Source organism: Cibotium barometz, chromosome 37, assembly GCF_041138505.1.
Source record: "Cibotium barometz isolate CiBa-2024 chromosome 37, ASM4113850v1, whole genome shotgun sequence".
NCBI classification, from domain to species: Eukaryota; Viridiplantae; Streptophyta; class Polypodiopsida; order Cyatheales; family Cibotiaceae; genus Cibotium; species Cibotium barometz.
In genome coordinates this window covers 33,916,143-33,940,324 of record NC_141082.1, presented here as the reverse complement: position 1 = coordinate 33,940,324, position 24,182 = coordinate 33,916,143, and the positions used below count along the sequence as shown (strand labels likewise).

Below are 24,182 nucleotides of genomic sequence, written 5' to 3'. Positions count from 1 at the left end.
AAGGCTCGAACTTGAGTTGGAGCCTTGGCTCTCGATGCTAGTGTACACCGGCCTTAAGGCTCGAACTTGAGTTGGAGCCTTGGCTCTCGATGCTAGTGTACACCGGCCTTAAGGCTCGAACTTGAGTTGGAGCCTTGGCTCTCGATGCTAGTGTACACTGGCCTTAAGGCTCGAACTTGAGTTGGAGCCTTGGCTCTCGATGCTAGTGTACACCGGCCTTAAGGCTCGAACTTGAGTTGGAGCCTTGGCTCTCGATGCTAGTGTACATCGGCCTTAAGGCTCGAACTTGAGTTGGAGCCTTGGCTTCCGCAGCCTTAAGGCTCGAACTTGAGTTGGAGTCTTGGCTCTCGATGCTAGTGTACACCGGCCTTAAGGCTCGAACTTGAGTTGGAGCCTTGGCTCTCGCCAGCCTTAAGGCTCGAACTTGAGTTGGAGCCTTGGCTCTCGCCAGCCTTAAGGCTCGAACTTGAGTTGGAGCCTTGGCTCTTCCCAGCCTTAAGGCTCGAACTTGAGTTGGAGCCTTGGCTCTCGATGCTAGTGTACACCGGCCTTAAGGCTCGAACTTGAGTTGGAGCCTTGGCTCTCCCCAGCCTTAAGGCTCGAACTTGAGTTGGAGCCTTGGCTCTTCCCAGCCTTAAGGCTCGAACTTGAGTTGGAGCCTTGGCTCTCGATGCTAGTGTACACCGGCCTTAAGGCTCGAACTTGAGTTGGAGCCTTGGCTCTTGATGCTAGTGTGCTTAAGGCTCGAACTTGAGTTGGAGCCTTGGCTCTCCCCAGCCTTAAGGCTCGAACTTGAGTTGGAGCCTTGGCTCTCAATGCTAGTGTACACCGGCCTTAAGGCTCGAACTTGAGTTGGAGCCTTGGCTTTGAGTTGGAGCCTTGGCTCTCGATGCTAGTGTACACCGGCCTTAAGGCTCGAACTTGAGTTGGAGCCTTGGCTCTCGATGCTAGTGTACACCGGCCTTAAGGCTCGAACTTGAGTTGGAGCCTTGGCTCTCGATGCTAGTGTACACCGGCCTTAAGGCTCGAACTTGAGTTGGAGCCTTGGCTCTCCCCAGCCTTAAGGCTCGAACTTGAGTTGGAGCCTTGGCTCTCGATGCTAGTGTACACCGGCCTTAAGGCTCGAACTTGAGTTGGAGCCTTGGCTCTCGATGCTAGTGTACACCGGCCTTAAGGCTCGAACTTGAGTTGGAGCCTTGGCTTCCGCAGCCTTAAGGCTCGAACTTGAGTTGGAGTCTTGGCTCTCGATGCTAGTGTACACCGGCCTTAAGGCTCGAACTTGAGTTGGAGCCTTGGCTCTCGCCAGCCTTAAGGCTCGAACTTGAGTTGGAGCCTTGGCTCTCGATGCTAGTGTACACCGGCCTTAAGGCTCGAACTTGAGTTGGAGCCTTGGCTCTTCCCAGCCTTAAGGCTCGAACTTGAGTTGGAGCCTTGGCTCTCGATGCTAGTGTACACCGGCCTTAAGGCTCGAACTTGAGTTGGAGCCTTGGCTCTCGATGCTAGTGTACACCGGCCTTAAGGCTCGAACTTGAGTTGGAGCCTTGGCTCTTCCCAGCCTTAAGGCTCGAACTTGAGTTGGAGCCTTGGCTCTCGATGCTAGTGTACACCGGCCTTAAGGCTCGAACTTGAGTTGGAGCCTTGGCTCTCCCCAGCCTTAAGGCTCGAACTTGAGTTGGAGCCTTGGCTCTCGATGCTAGTGTACACCGGCCTTAAGGCTCGAACTTGAGTTGGAGCCTTGGCTCTCGCCAGCCTTAAGGCTCGAACTTGAGTTGGAGCCTTGGCTCTCGATGCTAGTGTACACCGGCCTTAAGGCTCGAACTTGAGTTGGAGCCTTGGCTCTCCCCAGCCTTAAGGCTCGAACTTGAGTTAGAGCCTTGGCTCTCGCCAGCCTTAAGGCTCGAACTTGAGTTGGAGCCTTGGCTCTCGATGCTAGTGTACACGGGCCTTAAGGCTCGAGCTTGAGTTGGAGCCTTGGCTCTCGATGCTAGTGTACACTGGCCTTAAGGCTCGAACTTGAGTTGGAGCCTTGGCTCTCGCCAGCCTTAAGGCTCGAACTTGAGTTGGAGCCTTGGCTCTCGATGCTAGTGTACACCGGCCTTAAGGCTCGAACTTGAGTTGGAGCCTTGGCTCTCCCCAGCCTTAAGGCTCGAACTTGAGTTGGAGCCTTGGCTCTCGCCAGCCTTAAGGCTCGAACTTGAGTTGGAGCCTTGGCTCTCGATGCTAGTGTACACGGGCCTTAAGGCTTGAACTTGAGTTGGAGCCTTGGCTCTCGATGCTAGTGTACACTGGCCTTAAGCCTCGAACTTCAGATTGAGCCTTTGTTCTCCATGTTAGTGTACTCTGGCTTTAAGGCTCGAACTTGAGTTTGAGCCTTTGCTCTCCATGCTAGTGCACCCCGGCCCCTTAAGGCTCAAACTTCAGATTGAGCCTTTGTTCTCCATGCTAGTGTACTCTGGCTTTAAGGCTCGAACTTGAGTTTGAGTCTTTGCTCTCCATGCTAGTGCACCCCGGCCCCTTAAGGCTCGAACTTCAGATTGAGCCTTTGCTCTCCATGCTAGTGCATCCCGGTCCCTTAAGGCTCGAACTCCAGTTTGAGCCTTTGCTCTCCATGCTAGTGCATCCCGGTCCCTTAAGGCTCGAACTTCAGATTGAGCCTTTGATCTCCATGCTAGTGCACCGCGGCTCCTTAAGGCTCGAACTTCAGATTGAGCCTTTGCTCTCCATGCTAGTGCATCCCGGTCCCTTAAGGCTCGAACTCCAGTTTGAGCCTTTGCTCTCCATGCTAGTGCATCCCGGTCCCTTAAGGCTCGAACTTCAGATTGAGCCTTTGCTCTCCATGCTAATGCACCCCGGCCCCTTAAGGCTTGAACTTAAGTTTGAGCCTTTGCTCTCCATGCTAGTGCACCTCGGCCTTAAGGCTCGAACTTGAGTTGGAGCCTTTGTTCTCCATGCTAGTGTACACCGGCTTTAAGGCTCGAACTAGAGTTGGAGCCTTGGCTCTCGATGCTAGTGTACACTGGCCTTAAGGCTCGAACTTCAGATTGAGCCTTTGTTCTCCATGCTACTGTACTCTGGCCTCTTAAGACTCCAACTTAAGTTCAAGTCTCCCATACATGGAACTTCGCCTTAAGGCTCAAACTTGAGTTTGAGCCTTGTCTCTCTATGCTAGCGTACCCCTAGCATATGAGTGCACAACTTGGATCTAGGCTCCAAGTCGAGCTTCTGTATAGATTAAGTAAATGCAAGTGAGGCTCTTGCTATTCAAGATAACTTTTTGTAGCATGCATTAAGTTTTTTAAGTTTGATAGGTTTTGATTTGATATGTAGCATTTAAATCCATTTTTTTCTAAGGTTTTGAAACTTTTTTTTTTGCTTCACAGGAATGGAAGCTAGCAGAGCGCCCGCTACCTCGCAACCACATGGTGCACCAATCTTTACTCTGGATGCTCTTGAAACAACAACTCAAGCTAAAAGTGTCACTCCTAGAATTAAGGTGGATAAAACCTTCGAATTGAGTAACAAAGAAGGAGTAAAATGGTTTGTGGATAGCTACGATGCTAGTGCAAACTTCAAAGGAGTCCTCCATTTGTTTTTGTCTCAAGGTGATACATCATATGGAGATATGGGGATTGTGGTAGGCGCTAAGGATGATGTGGATGCAAGAGCAAATCCATGCTTCACATGCACTGTATTGCCAGAAGGAGAAACTACAAAAGCAAATAAGTTTTGCTTATCATTGGAAACTTTTCACCCAGCAGACATGACTGGCAGTAAACTAGGAAAGGACAATTGTATTGTGAAGTTAGGATTGAAGATCATTGACTTTTCCAATCAAGAAGACTCAGGGGTGGATAATGTGGAGGACCTGGTGAAAGCAGTGAGGCATGCAAAGAAGGCTTTGGATTCACGAAAAAAGTCCATACCTGAAAAGGAGACAACAACCACTCAAGTTAGGAAAATTGTGGAGAAAAAAGGCAGGGCCATAGTCTCGGGGGGGTCACTATATGTAAATCCTCTATATCACGTGCGTTCAAGGCCTATTTAAAAAGTCCCTTATCTGTGAATTTTTTAGTGAATATAATGTATCCTTTCTTATTCAAATTTGTAAATTTTTTTTAAAATACAATAAATAAATCCCCTCTGTAAATATATTTCTATAAGTTTTAAATATTTAAAATGTCCTTCTGTTGAACCCACGTGATACTTACATATTTATACAAGTGACCCCCCCCGAGGCCATAGTGAAGAGTGCACTTGAAGCATCTACAAATGCTGGTGCAACTTCTTCAAAACATAAAAAGGAGGGTGACAAAATAAAAGTCCTTGATGTAAGCACAATAGCAGCTGAAGACATGGCAGGCTCTCAGGTGCAAGAAGAGGAGCAAGCACTTGCAAAGAAGAGAAAGGCAAAGCACTCCACAAAGGTTCAGGAAATCTCTTTAAAGAGGTAAAGGACAAAACCAGCAAGTGGTTCAAAGGAGATAGATGCGTTCGAGGACGAGCTAATGGAGGTTGAGACTCTAAACAAGGGCAGCAATGCAATTATCTCATTAGAAATAAAGAAGGGATATTATCCCTTTGGTCTAAATGAGGTCTTCAGCATTGATGTGATGAAATGTTATCCTGCTCCTTCAAACTATGTGTATAGAAGGTTAAATAAGGATTGGGTTCGTATTTTGACCCAAGACTTTATTGAGGACCCAAAGCAAGAGGAGATACTTGCAATTTTGATGCCCTGTAATCGTGCTACAAAACAACCCCTTGATAAACTCGCAAAAGAAGATATTCATAAAGTTGAATATTGGTATATCTCTGGTCAACACTCCATTAGTGCTGCAAAAAGCTTGCAAGCTCTAAATATGGCTAAAGTGACCCCTCCACTGCGTCAGCAATTCAGGTTCAGGAGATGTAAGATAATTGTAAATTGCCCGCCCAAGATTTCTCGTGACATTTCCAAGGATGCGAATTTATCTGTTGCAAAGTCAATGCAAAAGGATCCATTCCTCGATCAACTTCTACAAGCTCGAGCACAATGGCATGCAAACAGTCGTCCTAGTAAACCTTTGCCTGGTGTCAATCAACCCAAGATGGACGAGTCTTGGAAGGTACTCTTTTGATTCTTTGCTATATCTTGGTAAATCATAGACCTACATTACTTCTTCTTTACTTCTTCATAGATCTATAGTTTTAAGTATAGCAGTAGCATAAGAAAGATGCATGTAAGGCTTCTTCTCAAACTACATAAACTTAATAGTTTGGTTTGAAATTGAACTTCAAGCCTCACCTCTCTGTGATGGTGTAGCACTTGCATATCTAATTATGGCTCGAACTTAAGTTGGAGCCTCACTTGCAAGTGCTAGATTTGCATACGGAGGTGATGCTCAAACCTAAGATCGAGCATCACGATTATATACTAGTTTAGCACTGCAAGTGAGGCTCAAACTCAAGTTTGAGCATAAGCTCCAAATGATTGAAAACCCATAGATGCATAATTCCTCCTAATATTTTGTGATATCTATAGTGAGGGGGCTAACTTCTTACTTTGCAACTTTGCAGGCCTTTGTGGAGACCACGGAGCACACATTACATAAGAACTTTGTCAAAAATGATTTACACTTTGCTTCTATGTGATGATGATGTATGGCAGAACTGGGTTAAGATCATGAGGCTTTATGCAAAAGGCTTGCTACCAAATACAAAGGGCGAAACTCCAACTAAAGGTCTTGATCAAAATCCCAGACTTCCAACTTTGAAGAGTGGGCAAATTCAGCAGGCACCAGGAACAGTCCAACTAGGCCCAACGCTGTTTAGGTGCATTTTAGGCCTTCAGAAGAGTGAAGTTTTGGACATTCAAACATCACTTCTTGACAAGAGAATACTACTTAAAAAGGGAAAGCAAACCCATCAAAGAATGGATATGGAGGAGATGGCTTGGAAGCTAAAAACAGATCGAGTTCTCAAAGATGCAATAACCGCCTTCTATTTTGATCTGACAAGGGAAAAGATGACTTGGGAACAGGTGTGTGAGACATATAAGCTAGGGGAGTATGAGTATAATCAATTGAGGAGCTACAGCCAGTCCTTTGTTAGGGATGCTCTCAATCCTTCAAAAAAAAATCCTTCACTTTCAAAAAGTGTAGTAACTTTACTGAATCACCTATATAGAGCATCTATGGGTATTGTATCTCAACAAGAGTCTATTCCTTGGAAAATTAGGGGGGTGGGTTTTGATATGACAAAGATTATAGCCTTCTGTAGTGAAGAGCATGTACCATTTCAGCTGGCAATCATGGACCTACATGGTACAAAGGAGCAGCTCTCGTCAGAATTTTTCTCCAAGTTGGCACTTGCTTTGAACACACTAAACTCACAATATGAATATATTCTTGTGTGTTTTGTTGATTTCATCACCATTGGAATGCTTATCGAAGGGATTTCTAGCCAGTCAACAAAGGTGCACTATGAATTTGGTGTGATCCACACACAAAAAGATGATGCCTGGACATCTGGAACAGTTGAGATTGCAACTGTTATTCTTTTCATCAGCAAGGTTGACAAGTTTGAGGCCATTGATAAGGTTCTCACAAAAAAGGTATTCATCTCAGGATCTAGTGGCCAAAATAGAGAATTCATCGACAAAGGCTTTATTGATGGTCTCATCACAGGGTTTTGTCCTGAACAGAGCTATGTTGTAGAGATATATTGTGGTGGAGTTGTGCTAGAGGAGAGCTTGCTAAAGAAGAGAAGATGTATTGCTTTATGCAAAGATGATTTGGAAGCGATGGCATTAGAATCAAAGTGCTCTGCTCTTTTAGATGGTCACCCGTCCTTGCAAGAGTGGTGTGGTACAAGTGGCGGCACAAAAAAGCAAACACTAGATGATGCTGAAAAAGAGAACCTTCAAAATCTTCACATTGATGACCCACCAAGTACAGAGGACGAAGAGGAAGGTGATGATATTGACAACAAAAATGACACAGATGATGATAAAGAAGTTGGGGATGCTATAGACTTTGAAGATGCAAGGCAAAGAAATGAAGAGTACCAAGGGAATGATGCTCTATTCAATGAGGATGCCGAAGACAATTTTGAAGATATTGGAAGGCATGAAAATGATGATGAAGGTGGGAATGGTGATGATATATTGGATTCTGCAAAAGCCATGGAAGCTACAAATGTTGGGGTTGCTATGGCCGTTGAGAAGATTGGGGATACAGATGTCAACAAGGCTTTCCATGCTCATAGCCCATCAAGCTCTCAACCAAAGAAAGGTAGAAAAGTGCATTGATAGTGCTTATTATGAATGTACAACGAATCATTGAAAGGAGCTTATCAACAACTAATATTAGCAAAGGTTTTGTTCAAAGTGTGGATTTGTTGAAATAATATTTTGTCTTTTGATTAATACATTGGCTTTTTTGGATTCACTTTTAACATTTTTCTATTAAAGTGAATATTTCTATTCTATTTATCCTTTATTTCATGCCAACGTCTAGTACAAATGATGATGCACACTTACTATTAAGAAATTTCTCCATATCCTAGTGTAGCAGTGAGGCTCAAAATTAAGTTTGAGCCTAATACAAATGATGACGCACACTTACTATTAAGAAATTACACTTACTCCATATCCTAGTGTAGCGGTGAGTCTCAAACTTAAGTTTCAACCGTACCTCCACTTATGTCCAACCTTGGGGATGTCTTCCAACACAAGGCACAATCTCAAGTTGAGCAATCTTTACGTTGCCCTTGTAAGTGAGGCTCAAACTCAAGTTTGACTCTTATGTTATGGTTCCTAATTCATTATGGTACATCAGTCGAAGTTTAGTAATCTAAGTTTGGATACAAAGTATATGTGTAGATATAAAAATGACTAGTATTGTATTAGCCTTGTTGTATTATTTAAATCCTAAAAGTAATAGCATTTTATTTTAATCTTACAGATATATACAAAGAAGGGAAAGACGAAGATAACATTGCTCAACTAGAACATCATCATGAAAGCCCTACTAGAGAGATCAACTCTCATGATTTAAATGCTAGAAATAATGAAGACAACATGGTGGAGGTAGATCACATCTGCAAGCTCTTGATATATCCACCTTCTTACCATGAATTTTATTCAATCCACTAGATTCATTTAACCTTTTAGAGGTCTTCTGCCCTTTCAAAGCTTTATTCTACCACATTGAAAAGATTCTATTCTAAATATCCCAAATCTTTCCTATAAAAAAAACAAGTTGAAATAGAGGATCATACTTTCTGAGTTCATATGAGAGCTCCTCTTTCTCCACACAAGAATCCCAACCTCCAAAAGACATTGTCTTTGTAATATGTTATCAACCTTTTGGTGTCATACCACATATTCCTCAAACTCATGTGGTGAAAAAACCTAATTTTCTCAACCTAAGACATCGTTGCACGTTAGTCATTATCATTATTATGATCCCATGCAAGAAGATTTTCCTCTTCAATTGTGAGAGTAACATAGATTTTGCAATCTACAGTGCTATAATAAGGACTGTTTGGCTTTTCCTTTAATATATCCCTCCTAGCTTCAATAGAGTGTGAGCCCCCAATGACATAATAGTTATAATTCTAACATTTTTCCATTTTGAAGTTATTTTTATTGGGGACAATCTTGGGGATCTGCTAAAATAATAAATGGAGCCATTGTGGTATGGGGATCTACCTTCATTTTCTTCTGAAGATTATTGACATGTACTATGTGAGGTTCTCTAATCTTCATTAATCTTCTACCAAATGGTGTATCCTCACTTAATGAATTGCTATTTTTATAAGATGTCCTCTCACCTTGTCAAGAGCTTGTAGACAGAGAAGTCCTTTTAATTTCTCTCTGTTGTCCTCCTTTCCCATGAGAGTCGAGTGTAGAAGACCTTGGAGCCTCTTGGGGGTGACCTCTAAGCTAGCAACATTACAGGTTGCACTAGTCGGATTCAAGAAAGGTCCTAAGCTCACTAACATATTGTCATATTTTTCCAAGGCACAAGTGAGTTGCACAAGGCCACAAAGACCCACTTGAAGATTATTTTTGCTCACTAGAAACTCTATAATGTTGTTCATATCATCAACAATAAAAGAAACAACATCATCTCTCTCTTCTCCTATATAATCCACCTTTAGCACTTTGCCACAAGACGTTTGACCTCTAAGAATATTACCCTTGCTAGAATACCCTTGCTAGAATACCCAGAAATGATTAAAAAAATGCCACCATTGACCCCAAAAATACTCCACTCATGTTGAAGATAAGTAAGTGTTTTAATTGATGTACCTGCTGAGAGTTGAGGTCTATCTGATGGTACATTTATAAATCCATGCATTCTCCCTGGGGGGTACATAATAAGTTGTTGTCTTTGTCCTAGCTCTCATTGGAACAAACATACGTTCATCCTCCTTCTGATTCTCTTCTTCATCTTCATCAATAGAGGATGATGATAAAGCTATAAATCTCTTTTGGGTGAAGGGTGTAGTTGTTGTTGCAGCAGTACCCTGGGGAGGAAAGTGGCAATGGTCCCAAAACCTAGTTGAGTTTGAGTTTATACTTCTTTCTCTGCAATAGCATCCAATATTGTGTTGATAGGCTTGACACTTGCAACACCATCTCTCTTCTCATGTTGTTGTGAAGCCTCGACTTGTTGGAAGACGGATCTTTTCCCGGGTAAAGTAGTACCTTGGTTTCCTTTGCATTTTTTTTAAGAACTTTCCTTTCTTGTCTTCTTTGTAGCTTATATTTGAGAAGGTGAATCAGATTCTGGAGCCTCAATAATGGGCCTCTTAGAGGACTTCTTCATCTCATCCCCCCTACTTTATAGATATAAAGAAAAAGATTTAGCAAAACAATTATCAGTTGGTTCAATCAATCAAATCCAACAAAAATCAATGAGATGGAGCTAACCATTAAAGTGAGCCACAACAAGGCTATCGCAAGCATATCAAAATAGAAACATGTAGGAAATAGAGAAAAACAAGCTTCTACAACAAGAGAAGGAAATCTGAAGATATTAAAAGTATATCAAAAATTAATCTACTTCTATATGATCAAAAAGGAATAATTTATGAATGAATTAAGCAATAAAACTAATTTTTATAGAAAAAAGGTAACAAGTAGAAGAACAATGAAAGAGGACCTACATTGTTGTGAAGAAGCGGTAAGGAAAACCAAAGGGAGAGATGAGAGAAATGTCAAGTCACCTAAGGAGGCATGGGACACCTTGGTGAAGCTGTATGAAACTAACACCAAGGCACGAAAAATTCAGTTGAAGAATGAGCTTCATACTGTGGAGAAGAATAATATGTCTATGAATGATTATGCCTTGAAGATCAAGGGCATTGTGGAGTCCCTTGCATTAATTCGTGTTTTTTTAATGATGATGATAAGATAAAAGTGTGTCTACATGGTCTCGGGCCACAATACTACAAGGCATTCAAGACGTCTATTTAGACTTGGGAGAACATTCCCAACTTCACAGATTTGGTGTCAATGCTGATCATTGAAGAGGAGAACTTGGATGAAGATCAACAGTCTTCACAAAACAAAAACAGTTCAGCGCAGCAGGCCTTCTACACACAAAAGCGGGTAGAGGATGAGGTAGAGGTCACGGACGTGGCTAAGGTAGTGGCCGAACAAGTAATCAAGAGGCAGGGGGAGTCAGGGGGGTCGAGGTAATTGTCAAAGGCAGCATAATGATACACGAGTGTGTTTTTACTGTGGTAAGCTTGGACATGTGCAGGCAGATTGTTATAAGAAGCAGAGTGGCATGTGCAATGGAAAAGTGCAGCAAAACAACTATGCATCCTCTAGCAGAAATAATGAGGATAATAAGAGGTTTTTTGTTGTAAGATTCCTCCTCAACCTGAATAATGAATAGGCTCTACTTCAATCCCCTGTAATCATTCCCTATTTTTGAATACAAGAAAATATTATTTTTGCTTAGAGAGATGAAACATTCTAGAGAGTGGTAATTCAATATTGAGATATTTTTGGATAAACAAATTTTCCTAACATCAAAAATATGTTTCCCTGAAATAGAAAATCAAAATTAATTTTCCAAGGTGCATTAGGAATCAATTAAAAATGATTTAAAAGACCTTAGCCTAAGGGTCAAGATTTTCTGAAATTTTTGGATTATGGTCCAATTAAGGTTCCTATAGGCCAATAAGATTAATCCAAGTGTTGACATGAGATAAATCCAATGAATAAAAGAAAATACCCAAAAATGAGTAAATTCTCACATAAGATGAAGAGTTGAATGAGTACAAGGTCTATTAGTTAAAAACTATGAGATATTACTAAAAAAATAAGATATTTTGATATAATGATACATTTTTTGACACCTTGGTAAGGAGGGAGGAGACTTCAAGGAGGTGCCTATTTCACACATGTGAATGAGTTTTTAATTCAAAAATATTAAGATATTTTTATCTCTCCTCTCTCCTAGATCAAACCAAATAAAAAAGGGAGCTAAACTAGTCCAAATCTTGTCCAAATTCAGCCAAACTGAAGCTGGAAAATTCTAGAACTTAGTTGGGCTCAGTTAGTGGCCTCCCTCACCTATAGACCCTCATTATTTTGTATTCTCATCTGTGAACTAGACCATGCCAGTATTATATTAGAATAAGCATATTTTCTATTATCCCCTAAAAATCCTCTACATTTTGGAGAGATTGGAGCTTCTCTCTCTTCAACCTTCCTTGGAGCTTTCCCCTCAACATACTAACCAATTGATTGGTTGGGGGCTTCTTCTAAGAATAGAGAAGTAAGCAAATCAAGAGGTAAGATGTGATTTTATGATTTTTCTCTCATATTCTAAATGCTTTCACTTCTCAACCCCTCTCAAGCTTGAGAAGTATTCAAATGAATGGTTTTTCAATGAAAATGAAGCCCTCTAATGAATTCTAATGATTAATCACAAAAAGATTATCTTTATGCTTAATTTAGGATGTTTTTTAAGTATATCTCTCTCTCCCCCAAAGAATGGTCATTCCTATGACCAATTCTCTACTCAAATGATGCTTCTCATGGAGCAATTCTTAATTCTAAAATCAAACTTTATGCTAGTTAAGCTAGAGGCTAAAGAAATGGCTTTTTAATGCTTTATGTTACATAAATTATGATGAACTTATGATTTAGATCCACAAATTGGATTTAGATCTATAATTGTATTACTAAGTTTTGTTCTTTTTAAAATTATTAATAACTATCAGAGCAGAGCTATGGTAAAATTTTTAAAAATTTATACATAAATCATTTTTATGCATAATGTGAAAAAAGGACTTCCTACAATAATTTAGGATTAGTCATCCTATGTTAAAAGAATAATTCTCATCATATCCATGGAAAGTGAATTTTTAATATTTATGCATAAATAATTAATCAGAGAAAAAGAGACATTTTTAGTAATTTCATTTTTATGATAAAAGATGAATTTCCATGATAATTGAGATCCATGTATTTCAATGGAGAAAGAGAAAAATAGGTATATTAATATAATAAATATTTTTATTTAAAATTAAAGGAAAACTTTAGATAAATTATTTTTATACATAAATAAATTTAAATGATGAAAGAGGAATTCCCATCATATTTGGAATTCAATCATTTAAATGGAAAAAATGGAATTCTTGTCATATTTAAATTAATGGATATTTTTTATTTAATTTTTAAGAGAAATTTTAGTTAAAATTATTTTATGCATGAATAAATTTAAATGATGCAAGAGGAATTCCCATCATATTTGGAACTCAATCATTTAAATGGAAAAAGAGGAATTCTTGGTATATTTGGAATAATGCATATTTTTATTTAAATTGAAGAGGAATTTTAGATAAATTCATTTTATGAAAAAAGAGGAATTCCCATGACAATTAGAACCTAATCCTTAAATGAGGAAAAGAGGAATTTTAAGTGTATTTAAAAAAATGGATATTTGTATTTAATTAAAAGAAAAACTTTATGATATTTAAGTAGAGAAAGATTTGAATTAATGTTTAATAACAAAAGAGAAATTTTCACCATAATTTCACCTAGGAAATTAAAGTTGAGAAATTAAATAGTAGAAAGAATATCTTTAGATGTTTTATGTGATTAAATCACTAAATTGGTATTTACCCAAAAATAATTATTTATCTGAAGAAAATCCTTGTTAATAGAACTAAATCGAATGATTTTGGTTAGACTACGAGAGGGACAGACAATAAACCTATATGTCCATCTCTGGATCCAGAGATGGACTCTCTCACTGTTATCACAACTCTCACTGTTACCATCTTGGTAACTGGGCTGAAAGTTTCCTCATAATCAATGCCATGTATCTGAGCATATCGTTTGGCTACCAATCTAGCCTTGTACCTGCTTATGCTTGCATCACTGTTATGTTTTACTTTGTACACCCACTTGCATCCAATGGCTTTCTTGCCTTCAGGCAAATGCACTAAATCCCAAGTCTCATTTCCATATAGTGCATCCATCTCCTCATCCATAGATTTCTCCCAACACACATTTCTAACAGCCTCATCAATGCATGTGGGCTCTACAATCTGTACAACTTTTGCCATGTATGCATAGTGATGTGCCACATAACCATCATTGGAATGGATTGGCTCCAAAAAGAATCAAGCTGACACACCATATCTTTCCTTGACCTTCACAGGAATAAAGTTCAAGGAACTGGAATTTTCGGATCCCCAGTGCTGCAATTACTCAAGGCTTCTAAATTATTAAAAGGGCTCAGAAAAATGCAAGCTGTTTATGCCGTTAAGGTGAATCCAGTAGACATAAATTGCAAGGCTAAAGAACCAGAGTAGTTAAGTGAGTATGCAGATGTGTTCCCTGAAGAGCTGACTGAGATGCCTCCGTCTCGCGAAGTAGATCATGAGATCAAGTTAACCCCCGGAGCTCAGCCACAGTGGCCCACGTGCATGCAAAATGCTAGTCCCTGAAGCCATAGAACTTAAGGAGCAATTAAGACAACAATTTAGAGTAGGGATTCGTCAGACCCAGTGTCTCACCTTGGGGTGCGTCCGTTCTCTTTCAAAAGAAGAAAGATGGAACGTTAAGACTCTGTATTGACTACAGAGGATTGAATCAATTAAGAATTAAAAATAAGTATCCTTTCCCTAGGATTGATGAACTTCTGGATCGGTTAAGTGGAACCCAAATGTTTGCAAAGATAGATCTCAAATCTAAGTACTACCAGATCAGAATCAAGGAACAGGACATCTTGAAAACAACATTCAATACTCGCTATGGGCATTATGAGTTCACAGTCATGCCATTTGGATGGACTAATGCTCGCGGCGACATTTAATCATCTTATGTAGGATATTCTCAGAGAATACTTGGATGATTTTGTTCTTGTCTTCTTTAATGATATCTTGGTATACTCAAAGAATGTTGTAGATCATGAAGATCATGTGCGGTACATTACCACTTCATCAGGAGAGATTCTTGGTGTGGGAGACATCAACTTGGCCTACGTCAGCACACAGGATCAGGTCGCTGACATCTTCACAAAGGCCTTGGGAGCAAAGAAGCTCCGCTGATTTTAAGATATGCTTGGAGGTTATGAGCTAGAGTTGAGCTTGAGGGGGAGTGTTGAGATGTCAAGCTCAACATGAGTTGACACTCACAAGGTGCTTGCATGACCGTTCAACATTTACATCACTGGTGGGTTTGGTAGCTGGCACCAACATATCTTTGCGAGAGATTCTACAACTAGACTACACCAACTAGTCCACATCTATACACTCCTCTTAGCGTGTTCACATTATGGACTGCTTGTATATACTCTATTATGTGTGTTAGTCACTTTATCTTCTTTGTAGACCTCTTTTGTTGTGTGAAGAAGAAGAAGAATTTTCAGCCTCTCACCTTGTGTTCTCTTCTAGGGTTTGTGTGAGTGTGTGTGAGCTTGCAAGAGCTCAAGCTCTCTTCCCCCCTACATCTTTTCACATGTCTCAACATCAAGTAGAATATTTAACTTCACCTTATTTACAAAAGAGAAAATTATATATATATATATCACTTCATCTTTGAAAATCCTAGAGGTGATGATACTATACAAACATAGTTCATCTAAAAAAGAATCGGATGGTGCAGAGCATGGCGTGATGCCTTAAAAAGAACCCATCCTAGAGAGAGAGACTTCACTCTCGCCCTGCATTTTTGGCGTGTCGCACTACCATGGCCGCTCATGAAGGAGAAGAAGAAGCTGCTGCCATTACCGCCGCCACCGCCGCCAAGAAGCTCAACCCCTTCCTTGTGAGAAAGTTGGCACTATAGAGAGAAGAGGGGGGGCAGAAGAAGCGGCCATGTCGTTCTGGTGGTGTGTGATGCCCCTCTTTGCTGGTTACTTCATCATGTGCCACTACCACTGACCAAGGGCGTGTGCTGGTGCAGCATGAGTCTTATGGAGAAATCTGGGGCTAGTGCCAGGTCACAGCTTGCAAGCAGGGAGAAGGTGGGGAAGGGCATCAGCTCATCTTCTCAAAGTAAGGCACAAGAATAATAAAGTACCCTATGGTCTATCTGGACCAATGATGGTTTTCTAAGACACAGTACACATGGCACATGCATAGTGTGACTGATGATGGTTTTCTCTCTTGGAAGAAGCCTATGTGTGGGGCTCTAGCATGCATCTCACTCCATAACACAACCATGAGGGGAACCTACTAGTACCTTTATTTTTGGGTGTGGGTGTGGAGGGGGATTGAGGATATACTCTATTCCATCCAAGCAACGGCTTGCCAACCGTATCTTTGGCCATGGAAACTACATATTCTCCTTTTGGTTTCAGGGGAAGGGGGGGCAACTGTTCATCTAGAGACCGGCTTAACGCAACCGTGGGGGAACCTACTAGTACCTTTATTTTTGGGTGTGGGTGTGGAGGGGGACTGAGGATATACTCTGTTCCATCTAAGCAACGGCTTGCCAACCGTATCTTTGGCCATGGAAACTACATACTCTCGTTTTGGTATCGGGGGAAGGGGGGCCAACTTCTCATCTGGAGACTCGCTTGCAACAAGTCACCAGCATGAAAACTATGCCTACCTATCTCTCCCCATGCCTCCTCTTCCTCTGCCTCCTCTCTCTCTCTCACTAGCTATAGCCAACACCGGCACCGACAACCCCAGCGAAGGAAGCTCTCACTTTGGAAGCGGCAGTTGGGACGCATTCCATGTCTACTTTGTAAGTATCAACATTTATCTTGTATCTTTCATTTGATGTTATGTCTACTTTGTAAGTATCAACGCTTATCTTGTTGTTGTTCAATAGGTGCTAGTGGTGTATGCTCAACCATCACATGATCTTTCCTCTCTTTCTTCTAATATTATTGCACCCTTGGGTGCTGGGAATTTGTTTTGTAGATTTGCGCATAAGCATTATGCATAATGCTCATTCATGCTTTATGCATAAGCCTCAAGCATTGCTTTATGCATAAGGCCTCATGCGTATGCATAATACTTTATGCATAAGGCTCAAGCATTGCTTTATGCATAAGGCCTCATGCGTATGCATAATACTTTATGCATAAGGCCTTATGCATAAGCTTTATGCATAATGAATGTTGAGGGATAATTCATGTGTATGTTCTTATTAAAGTGTCTATGTGGGCTTTGTTATGTGTGTGTAGAAACATGTCTCGCACTCCACATGAGACACCGGCTTACTTTCCATCCTTCTCTCCATATGCCATGTCACCTAACCAGTTCATGGGTTTTTTAGTACAAGCCACGCTCGAGCAAAGAGGGATGGCACAACAATATTTTGGGAGAGGGGTGGGCACTTCGGCTCTGCACCATCGAGCACCACCACCGCTAAGTTCTAACCCTAGTTCACCTGTAGAAACCCCACAAAGAGCCGCTAGAACCCCTCCCTCAGGTCGCTTGTCCACTCACAGAGCACAATGCTCAAGTAGTGGAGGTGGAGGCGGTTGTTGTCCAAGTGGGGGCACAGATGGGTCTACGCCCCCACGTGAGCATCCTTCCCCATCTAGTGCCAGAAGCACTCCATGCTCGCGATCATCGCAACATTTCGACACACAGCCCACACCCACGCCACCGATGGAGAAAAGTTTTACACAATTGTCAATGGCAATGTGGTTTTGGATAATGTCGGGCAAGAGACGAAGAGCCGTATCCACGAGCTTTGCCACATTGTCTTTGCAAATGACTTCATGGCCAAAGTTGGATAAAGACAAGAAAGGTAGAGTCATAAATCAAATCAATTAGGATGAGTACAAGCTGGCCGGCGGTAGTGATGTCGTCTCCATAAGGTGAATAAAGGACCACATGGTGGACGTCATGAAACATTGGCGGGGAGATGTGACTGGGAGAGTGAAGGCAGAGGGTGAGACGCCTTGGTACATGAGCACCGAGGATTGGAATGAGAAGAGGCAAAAGCATGCTCGAAATCCCCAATGCTACAAGCAACAAGAGGATGCGGCCAAAGCTCGAATGGAGAGCATAGGAATCTCTCACCTTGGAAGCGGCGGTTGGGATGCAATCCATGTCTACTTTGTAAGAATCAACATTTATCTTATATGTTTCATTTGATGTTATGTCTACATTGTAAGTATCAACGCTTATCTTGTTGTTTTAGTACTTTTAGAATCAAGTGGTTGGTCTCGACAGGCAACGGGAGAAGAGGAGGACATTGCTCGCCCGCCATAACACATACTTTCTTTTGGAGAAGCTTGAGCGAGAAGGCGCCTACCTCAATTGGGAGCGCATTGTAGATATGGTAAGTGTGCGGCAAGCCTTAACCTTATGATTTGTATACTTGCTTTGCCTTGTCATGTTAGATCATTGTTTTGGTATACCAAAAAAAGCGTCTTGTATGGTTTTTGCAAGGACCAATTTGCTGATCCTGAGTGAGGGCTCCGCATAGAGTGGCCTTGCCCATGCCTTTCCCCTTGTACATACACATTTTGGTCAGCTCACATCTTTGTTTGAGCTTGTATAGATTGCATGATGCAAATTTTGGCTTATCTCGTTAGAGCTTGATATGTAAATTTCAATTTTGGCTTATCTCGTCAGAGCTTGATATGTAAAATTCACATCTTGCAATATAATTTGGCCATTGTTTACACTTGTGTGAATTGTGTACCTACTTTGTAATGTCAAAAACGTTATGGCACTCTCTCTAACTTTTTCAACAAATTTGCTTCGTTCTTCACATCAGAGTACAATTGACTTTGACCGTACTCTATAAATTTGGCATAATGGTGCATCTAGCTACAAGACTGCAGCTGGATGCACCATTATGCCAAAAAAAAATTAATACCTGCACGCGGCGAAATAAGCGGGTTGAAAGTTTCCTGCATCCGTAAATAGCGTCGAAAGTTTCCTACATCCGTCGAAAACAGCATTGAAAGTTTCCTGCATCCATTGAAAATAGCGTCTAAATGACAGTCAAAATAAGTGTCGAAATTCGCGTCGAAATCGCAGTCGAAATAACCGTCGAAATATCAGTCGAGATAGGCGTCGAAAACACCATCAAAAATGCGTGGTAAAATTACTTTTTTCGACGCTTATTTCGGCACTTATTTCGACGTTTTTTTCGACGGGTATTTCGACGTTTAGGGGATTTTGAGCTTAGTTCTAAAGCATCGAAAAAAGCGTGGATAATGGCCCCGCCTCTTGTAGTGCAACCTTTTTTAATCCTTGCATAATATTATAAAACAGGGGACTGTGGTCTGGTTTGGCCAGAGATGAGTTGATCCTTAGTGCTGGCAGTGAGCCAGGCACATTGCCCGTGCTGTGTTTCTAGAAGCTCCCATCTGCATTTCATTTCTAGACGCTCTCGAGAAGTTGCAAGGGCACCCCATGCAGACTGCATGTTTGCATATGCTTTAGTGATATAAGGATGTTGAGGCAGTCTGGTAAAGGACGAAAACCAGACCATGGTTAAAGCTATGCAGAGATTGAGAGATGATAGATTAGGTGTATGGGGTCCGTTGTATTAAGCTAATGGGAGTAATCACATCATTAGAGGTTTGTGACCATCTCTGTGAATAGCATTGATCAGTCTTCTGGACCGATCTCCGTGTGAGATCAAAGGTTTGATGTCCTATATCTTTTCACTAGAGCTCTGAAAACAACCCTCCTCCTCTTTGACCAGATTAATAGGCAATGGGAGCTCTAGACTAGATGTATGCAAACAAAGAGGGATGAATTTTTCCATGAAATCTGAAACCCTAGTTGAATGCATGCTTCCATCAGAACCTTACTAGTACAGCCTTTAGGTGATTGATCTTCCAAAACAACTCCCTGCTTTGTCCATACTCTGACCTCAGGTCTTGCACCAACTGGATTTTCAATGAAGGCCACATAGGTATATTTGATTTGTTTCAATTTATTGTACCTTCTTTTGGTCCTGGGACCAAACTTTAGTGGTATGCATCTTGGCTTCTACATAGTAAATTTTTATTCACAATGCAAATTTGTAGAGATTTTCTCATTGTTTTCCTATAGAAGCTATAGTAGCGAAATTTGTTTGTTAAAAAGACCATGGGATTGAATTAAAAAGACCATGGGATTAAATTAAGAGAGTCTTGTAGGCATGGGCTTTGCAAGATATTTGGACTCTAGAAGCTTACTAATATTATGCTCAATTAATGACATAGCTGCCCATTTTGAGTCTACTTGTACTAAGGTTACGCACATTAACTTAAGGGTTCTCAAATGCACAATTTGAGTCTAGTTGTACATCAATTGGTAGAAAGTGTGGTACATGAATATAGAGAACGCCGATAACAAAAACAAAAACAAAAACAAAACAAAAGGTTAAACATATATCCATATAGATAGAAACGATGCCTTACAATCAAAGCAACCGACCTCCAAGGAAAGGAGAGGAAAAGTTTTTATTTAATTTAAATAAAGGACTAAATTTAAGGAATAGGAGGTTGGGCCATATCATTGACAAGTTTCTTCCATTGGAGGTTGGAAGAACCGCCAGCGTCTAAATGACAGTCGAAATAAGTGTTGAAATACGCGTCGAAATCGCATTCGAAATAACCGTCGAAATATCAGTCGAGATAGGCGTCGAAAACACCGTCAAAAAATGCGTGGTAAAATTACTTTTTTCGACGCTTACTTCGACGTTTTTTTCCACGGGTATTTCGACGTTTAGGGGATTTTGAGCTTAGTTCTAAAGCGTCGAAAAAAGCGTGGATAATGGCCCCGCTTTTTGTAGTGCAACCTTTTTTAATCCTTGCATAATATTATAAAACAAGGGACTGTGGTTTGGTTTGGCCAGAGATGAGTTGATCCTTAGTGCTGGCAGTGAGCCAGGCACATTGCCCGTGCTGTGTTTCTAGAAGCTCCCATCTGCATTTCATTTCTAGACGCTCTCGGGAAGTTGCAAGGGCACCCCATGCAGACTGCATGTTTGCATATGCTTTAGTGATATAAGGATGTTGAGGTAGTCTGGTAAAGGACGAAAACCAGACCATGGTTAAAGCTATGCAAAGATTGAGAGATGATAGATCAGGTGTATGGGGTCCATTGTATTAAGCTAATGGGGGTAATCACATCATTAGAGGTTTGTGACCATCTCTGTGAATAGCATTGATCAGCCTTCTGGACCGATCTCCGTATGAGATCAAAGGTTTGATGTCCCATATCTTTTCACTAGAGCTCTGAAAACAACCCTCCTCCTCTTTGACCAGCTAAAGGCTGATTAACAGGCAATGGGAGCTCTAGATGTATGCAAACAAAGAGGGATGAATTTTCCCATGAAATCTGAAACCCTAGTTGAATGCATGCTTCCATCAGAACCTTACTAGTATAGCCTTTAGGTGATTGATTTTCCAAAACAACTCCCTGCTTTTTCCATACTCTGACCTCACGTCTTGCACCAACTAGATTTTCAATGAAGGCCACATAGGTATATTTGATTTGTTTCACTTTATTGTACCATCTTTTGGTCCTGGGACCAAACTTTAGTGGTATGCACCTTGGCTTCTACATAGTAAATTTTTATTCACAATGCAAATTTGTAGAGATTTTCTCATTGTTTTCCTATAGAAGCTATAGTAGCAAAATTTGTTTGTTAAAAAGACCATGGGGTTGAGTCTACTTGTACTAAGGTTACGCACATTAACTTAAGGGTTCTCAAATGCACAATTTGAGTCTAGTTGTACATCAATTGGTAGAAAGTGTGGTACATGAATATAGAGAACGCCGATAACACAAGGAAGAGAACGAAAACATATCAACGAGTTTAGTGCACGTATCAAGGAAGAGAAAGAAAACGTATCAATGAGTTAATTAGAGCACATAAAAACGAGAAATGAATGGTTCATTTGTTTTTAGGTTGAATTAAAAAGCTCCGAGCTGTCTTCTTAGTAGCCCTTTTCTACCTAGTGTGGCTATTGTCCCCACACCCACGTACATCGAAGTTGGTGCTTTATGTGGCTTTGATTGAACAAATATCTATATAGCTGTGCCAAGTTGACCTCGGCTCCGAAAACAAAAACAAAAACAAAAACAAAACAAAACGTTAAACATATATCCATATAGATAGAAACGGTGCCTTACAATCAAAGCAACCGACCTCCAAGGAAAGGAGAGGAAAAGTTTTTATTTAATTTAAATAAAGGACTAAATTTAAGGAATAGGAGGTTGGGCCATATCATTGACGAGTTTCTTCCATTGGAGGTTGGAAGAACCGCCAGCCTTGATAGATTTTTGGGCGGCCTTCCACCAGAGCGAGGTGGCATGTTTAAGCTGTGAAGAGGTGTCTCCTTGCATGAGGGCACGAGCTTGTCGCTCGACCTCGTCTCTGTGTATGAGACCATTGTGGTCCGCCTCCAAATGTAACCCCACATTCCAGGCGTCCACAGAACACCTATTGTTGAGCATTTGGTCTGCAAAGTAGGGCCACCCAAGCATGGGCACCCCGGCGGAGATGCTCTCCAATGTGGAGTTCCAGCCACAGTGTGTTAGGAAGCCGCCCACGGCCGGGTGGGTGAGTACTTGGAGCTGGGGTGCCCATTCCACGAAGCATGCACGCCCTTGCACTCTTTCCAGGTAGCCTTTGGGGAAGAGGGATGTGTCGCCGTACATGAGGTCCGGTCGGATCACCCAAAGCATAGGTGATTGGCTAGCTTCCAAGCCCAAGGCCAGGTGTTCAAACTGTTGGGCGGACATGACAGCAATGCTCCCAAACGAGACATACAGAACTGATGACCGTTCTCGCCCGTTTAGCCATTTTAGGCAATTGTGGTCTTCTGGCCACAGGGCAGCCGTTCCATACGAGGCTAGCCGCCCGTCTCCACCCTCTTCGAAATACGACAGTGGTAGCAGAGGTCCCACTGTGTATATGGGATTGTTCTCCTCTCTTAAGGCTTCTATTGAACCTTGCTCAAGCTCTTCAAACGTGTTGATTGCAATCCACGTGCTCTCCTTTAGCCTTTGATACGGCTCCAGAAAGGCGTTGAACATGAAGTCTTGCGTATCGTAGGACTGCAAATACGTGTTTAGCTCCGTCACCTTCAGCGGTGGCACTCCTCGCACCCATGTTATTCGCTCAGGCTCTGTAAACGCAGTGGCACAACTTATTAGAAGAGAAATATAGCTTGTTTCCATAATCCTCATTAGAGTATGATTATCTTAATCACTAGCCACTACTAAGCGTAGAAATCAAGGATGGATGTCATCGTGAAGCCCAATCCCGTCCATTAGCTTATATGTGCAGCCTCTCCATTAGTTCAGCAGTTAAAGCCCAGCCCCATTCATTAGCTAATTATACCATTAAATCCAATTCAATCGACTAAATTAATAATTAAAAGCAAGTGCTTCATCTTCTCCGCTATGCAATACATAGGAGAAGGTTAACCCACTTAATCATAAATTTTGCTTTAAATTACTTAGTGATGAAGGCTCACCCTTAGGAGATCGATGCCCTTGATTAACAGCCATGACGGATGCAATGGTACCAGCTGAAGCAGTCCAAAAAGCAAGCCTTCTGAGGCCAAATCTGGTGGCCACATCTTGTGTGAAGTAGAGGTAAAGGTCCGAAATCATGCAGGTGACAGGGGTGTCCTCGGATTGCAGTAGACCTTCCACCAGCTCGTCGAAAACCGGCTTCAAGCTATTGAGAGACTTGGCCAGCTCAACGAGGGTGTCTTGCCCACTGGTGCTCCCGTTCTCTCTCTTGTCCCTTATCTCTGCAAAGCGTATGTCAAGGCCCTGCTCTTCAAAACGGGGCTGCAAATTATTCTTCAGAAGTGCATGATTATGCTGTGTGTTAACAAATGTGATTATGAAGCCTTCTAAAGCAAGCTTTACAGATAAGTGCATCATGGGTCCTACGTGGCCTTGTGCAGGGAATGGGATGACAAGTGCATGTGGTTTAATGAGCTGGTTAGGAAGGCCCATACTGTTTGTTGACACGAGAAAAGGTTTGATTAGCTGCCTAACTGCGATCAGCTTAGTGAAGTGAAGTGAGACCCTAATTAAACAAGCGATGGGCTCTATATAAGGTGTCGAGAGCCTTAATGTGCAAGCTCTGCGAGGCTCTTGAGCTGAGAGAGAGAGAGAGATGTTATGCTGTGCGCTCTCTACACTTGCCACCTGATGATGATAATGAGAGTGAGGAAGAAGGTTTGATTAGCTGCCTATCAGCTTAGTGAAGTGAAGTGAGACCCTAATTAAACAAGCTGGACGTGATGGGCTCTATATAAGGTGTCGAGAGCCTTAATGTGCAAGCTCTGCGAGGCTCTTGAGCTGAGAGAGAGAGAGAGAGAGAGATGTTATGCTGTGCGCTCTGCACTTGCCACTGATGATGATAATGAGTGTGAGGAAGATGGTCACCATTTTTATACACAAACATCAAGCGAGAAGATGTTCTCTGTTTTTGGTATAAAATAATAATATGGCATCTTTTGAAAATTTGACCAGTTGACAGCTCTCGCTGAAATAATCTAATTTGGAATATTTTAGTTATTCCGTTTTGGGCGTCTGCCTTAAAATTTGAAAAGGCTCTCACACACAAACCCCCTTAGTTTTTGACTTGGCACCTGACCTTAGAATCTGCATCAGTGTCGTCACCTTAGACCTCATGAAGACGTCCCCCCTTACGCTAGCGCCTAGGGAGAATACCCCACGCCAATCAGGCATTGGGAGAATAGCCCAGTGCACATGCCCCACAT

General features: G+C 41.6%; 1 protein-coding gene across 1 annotated transcript; it reads right to left on the bottom strand.

Annotated features, from left to right (window-relative positions):
- Positions 1 to 21,528: 21,528 nt before the first annotated feature.
- LOC147617209 (UDP-glycosyltransferase 85A8-like) lies at positions 21,529 to 23,456 on the bottom strand. Its single transcript, XM_086776815.1, has 2 exons — positions 22,917 to 23,456; positions 21,529 to 22,565 (listed from the first exon to the last, which is right to left on the bottom strand). Exons 1-2 carry the CDS (start codon positions 23,407 to 23,409, stop codon positions 21,637 to 21,639), a joined length of 1,422 nt encoding a protein of 473 aa, XP_086632941.1. The 5' UTR covers positions 23,410 to 23,456; the 3' UTR covers positions 21,529 to 21,636.
- Between the last annotated feature and the right edge of the window lie 726 nt (positions 23,457 to 24,182).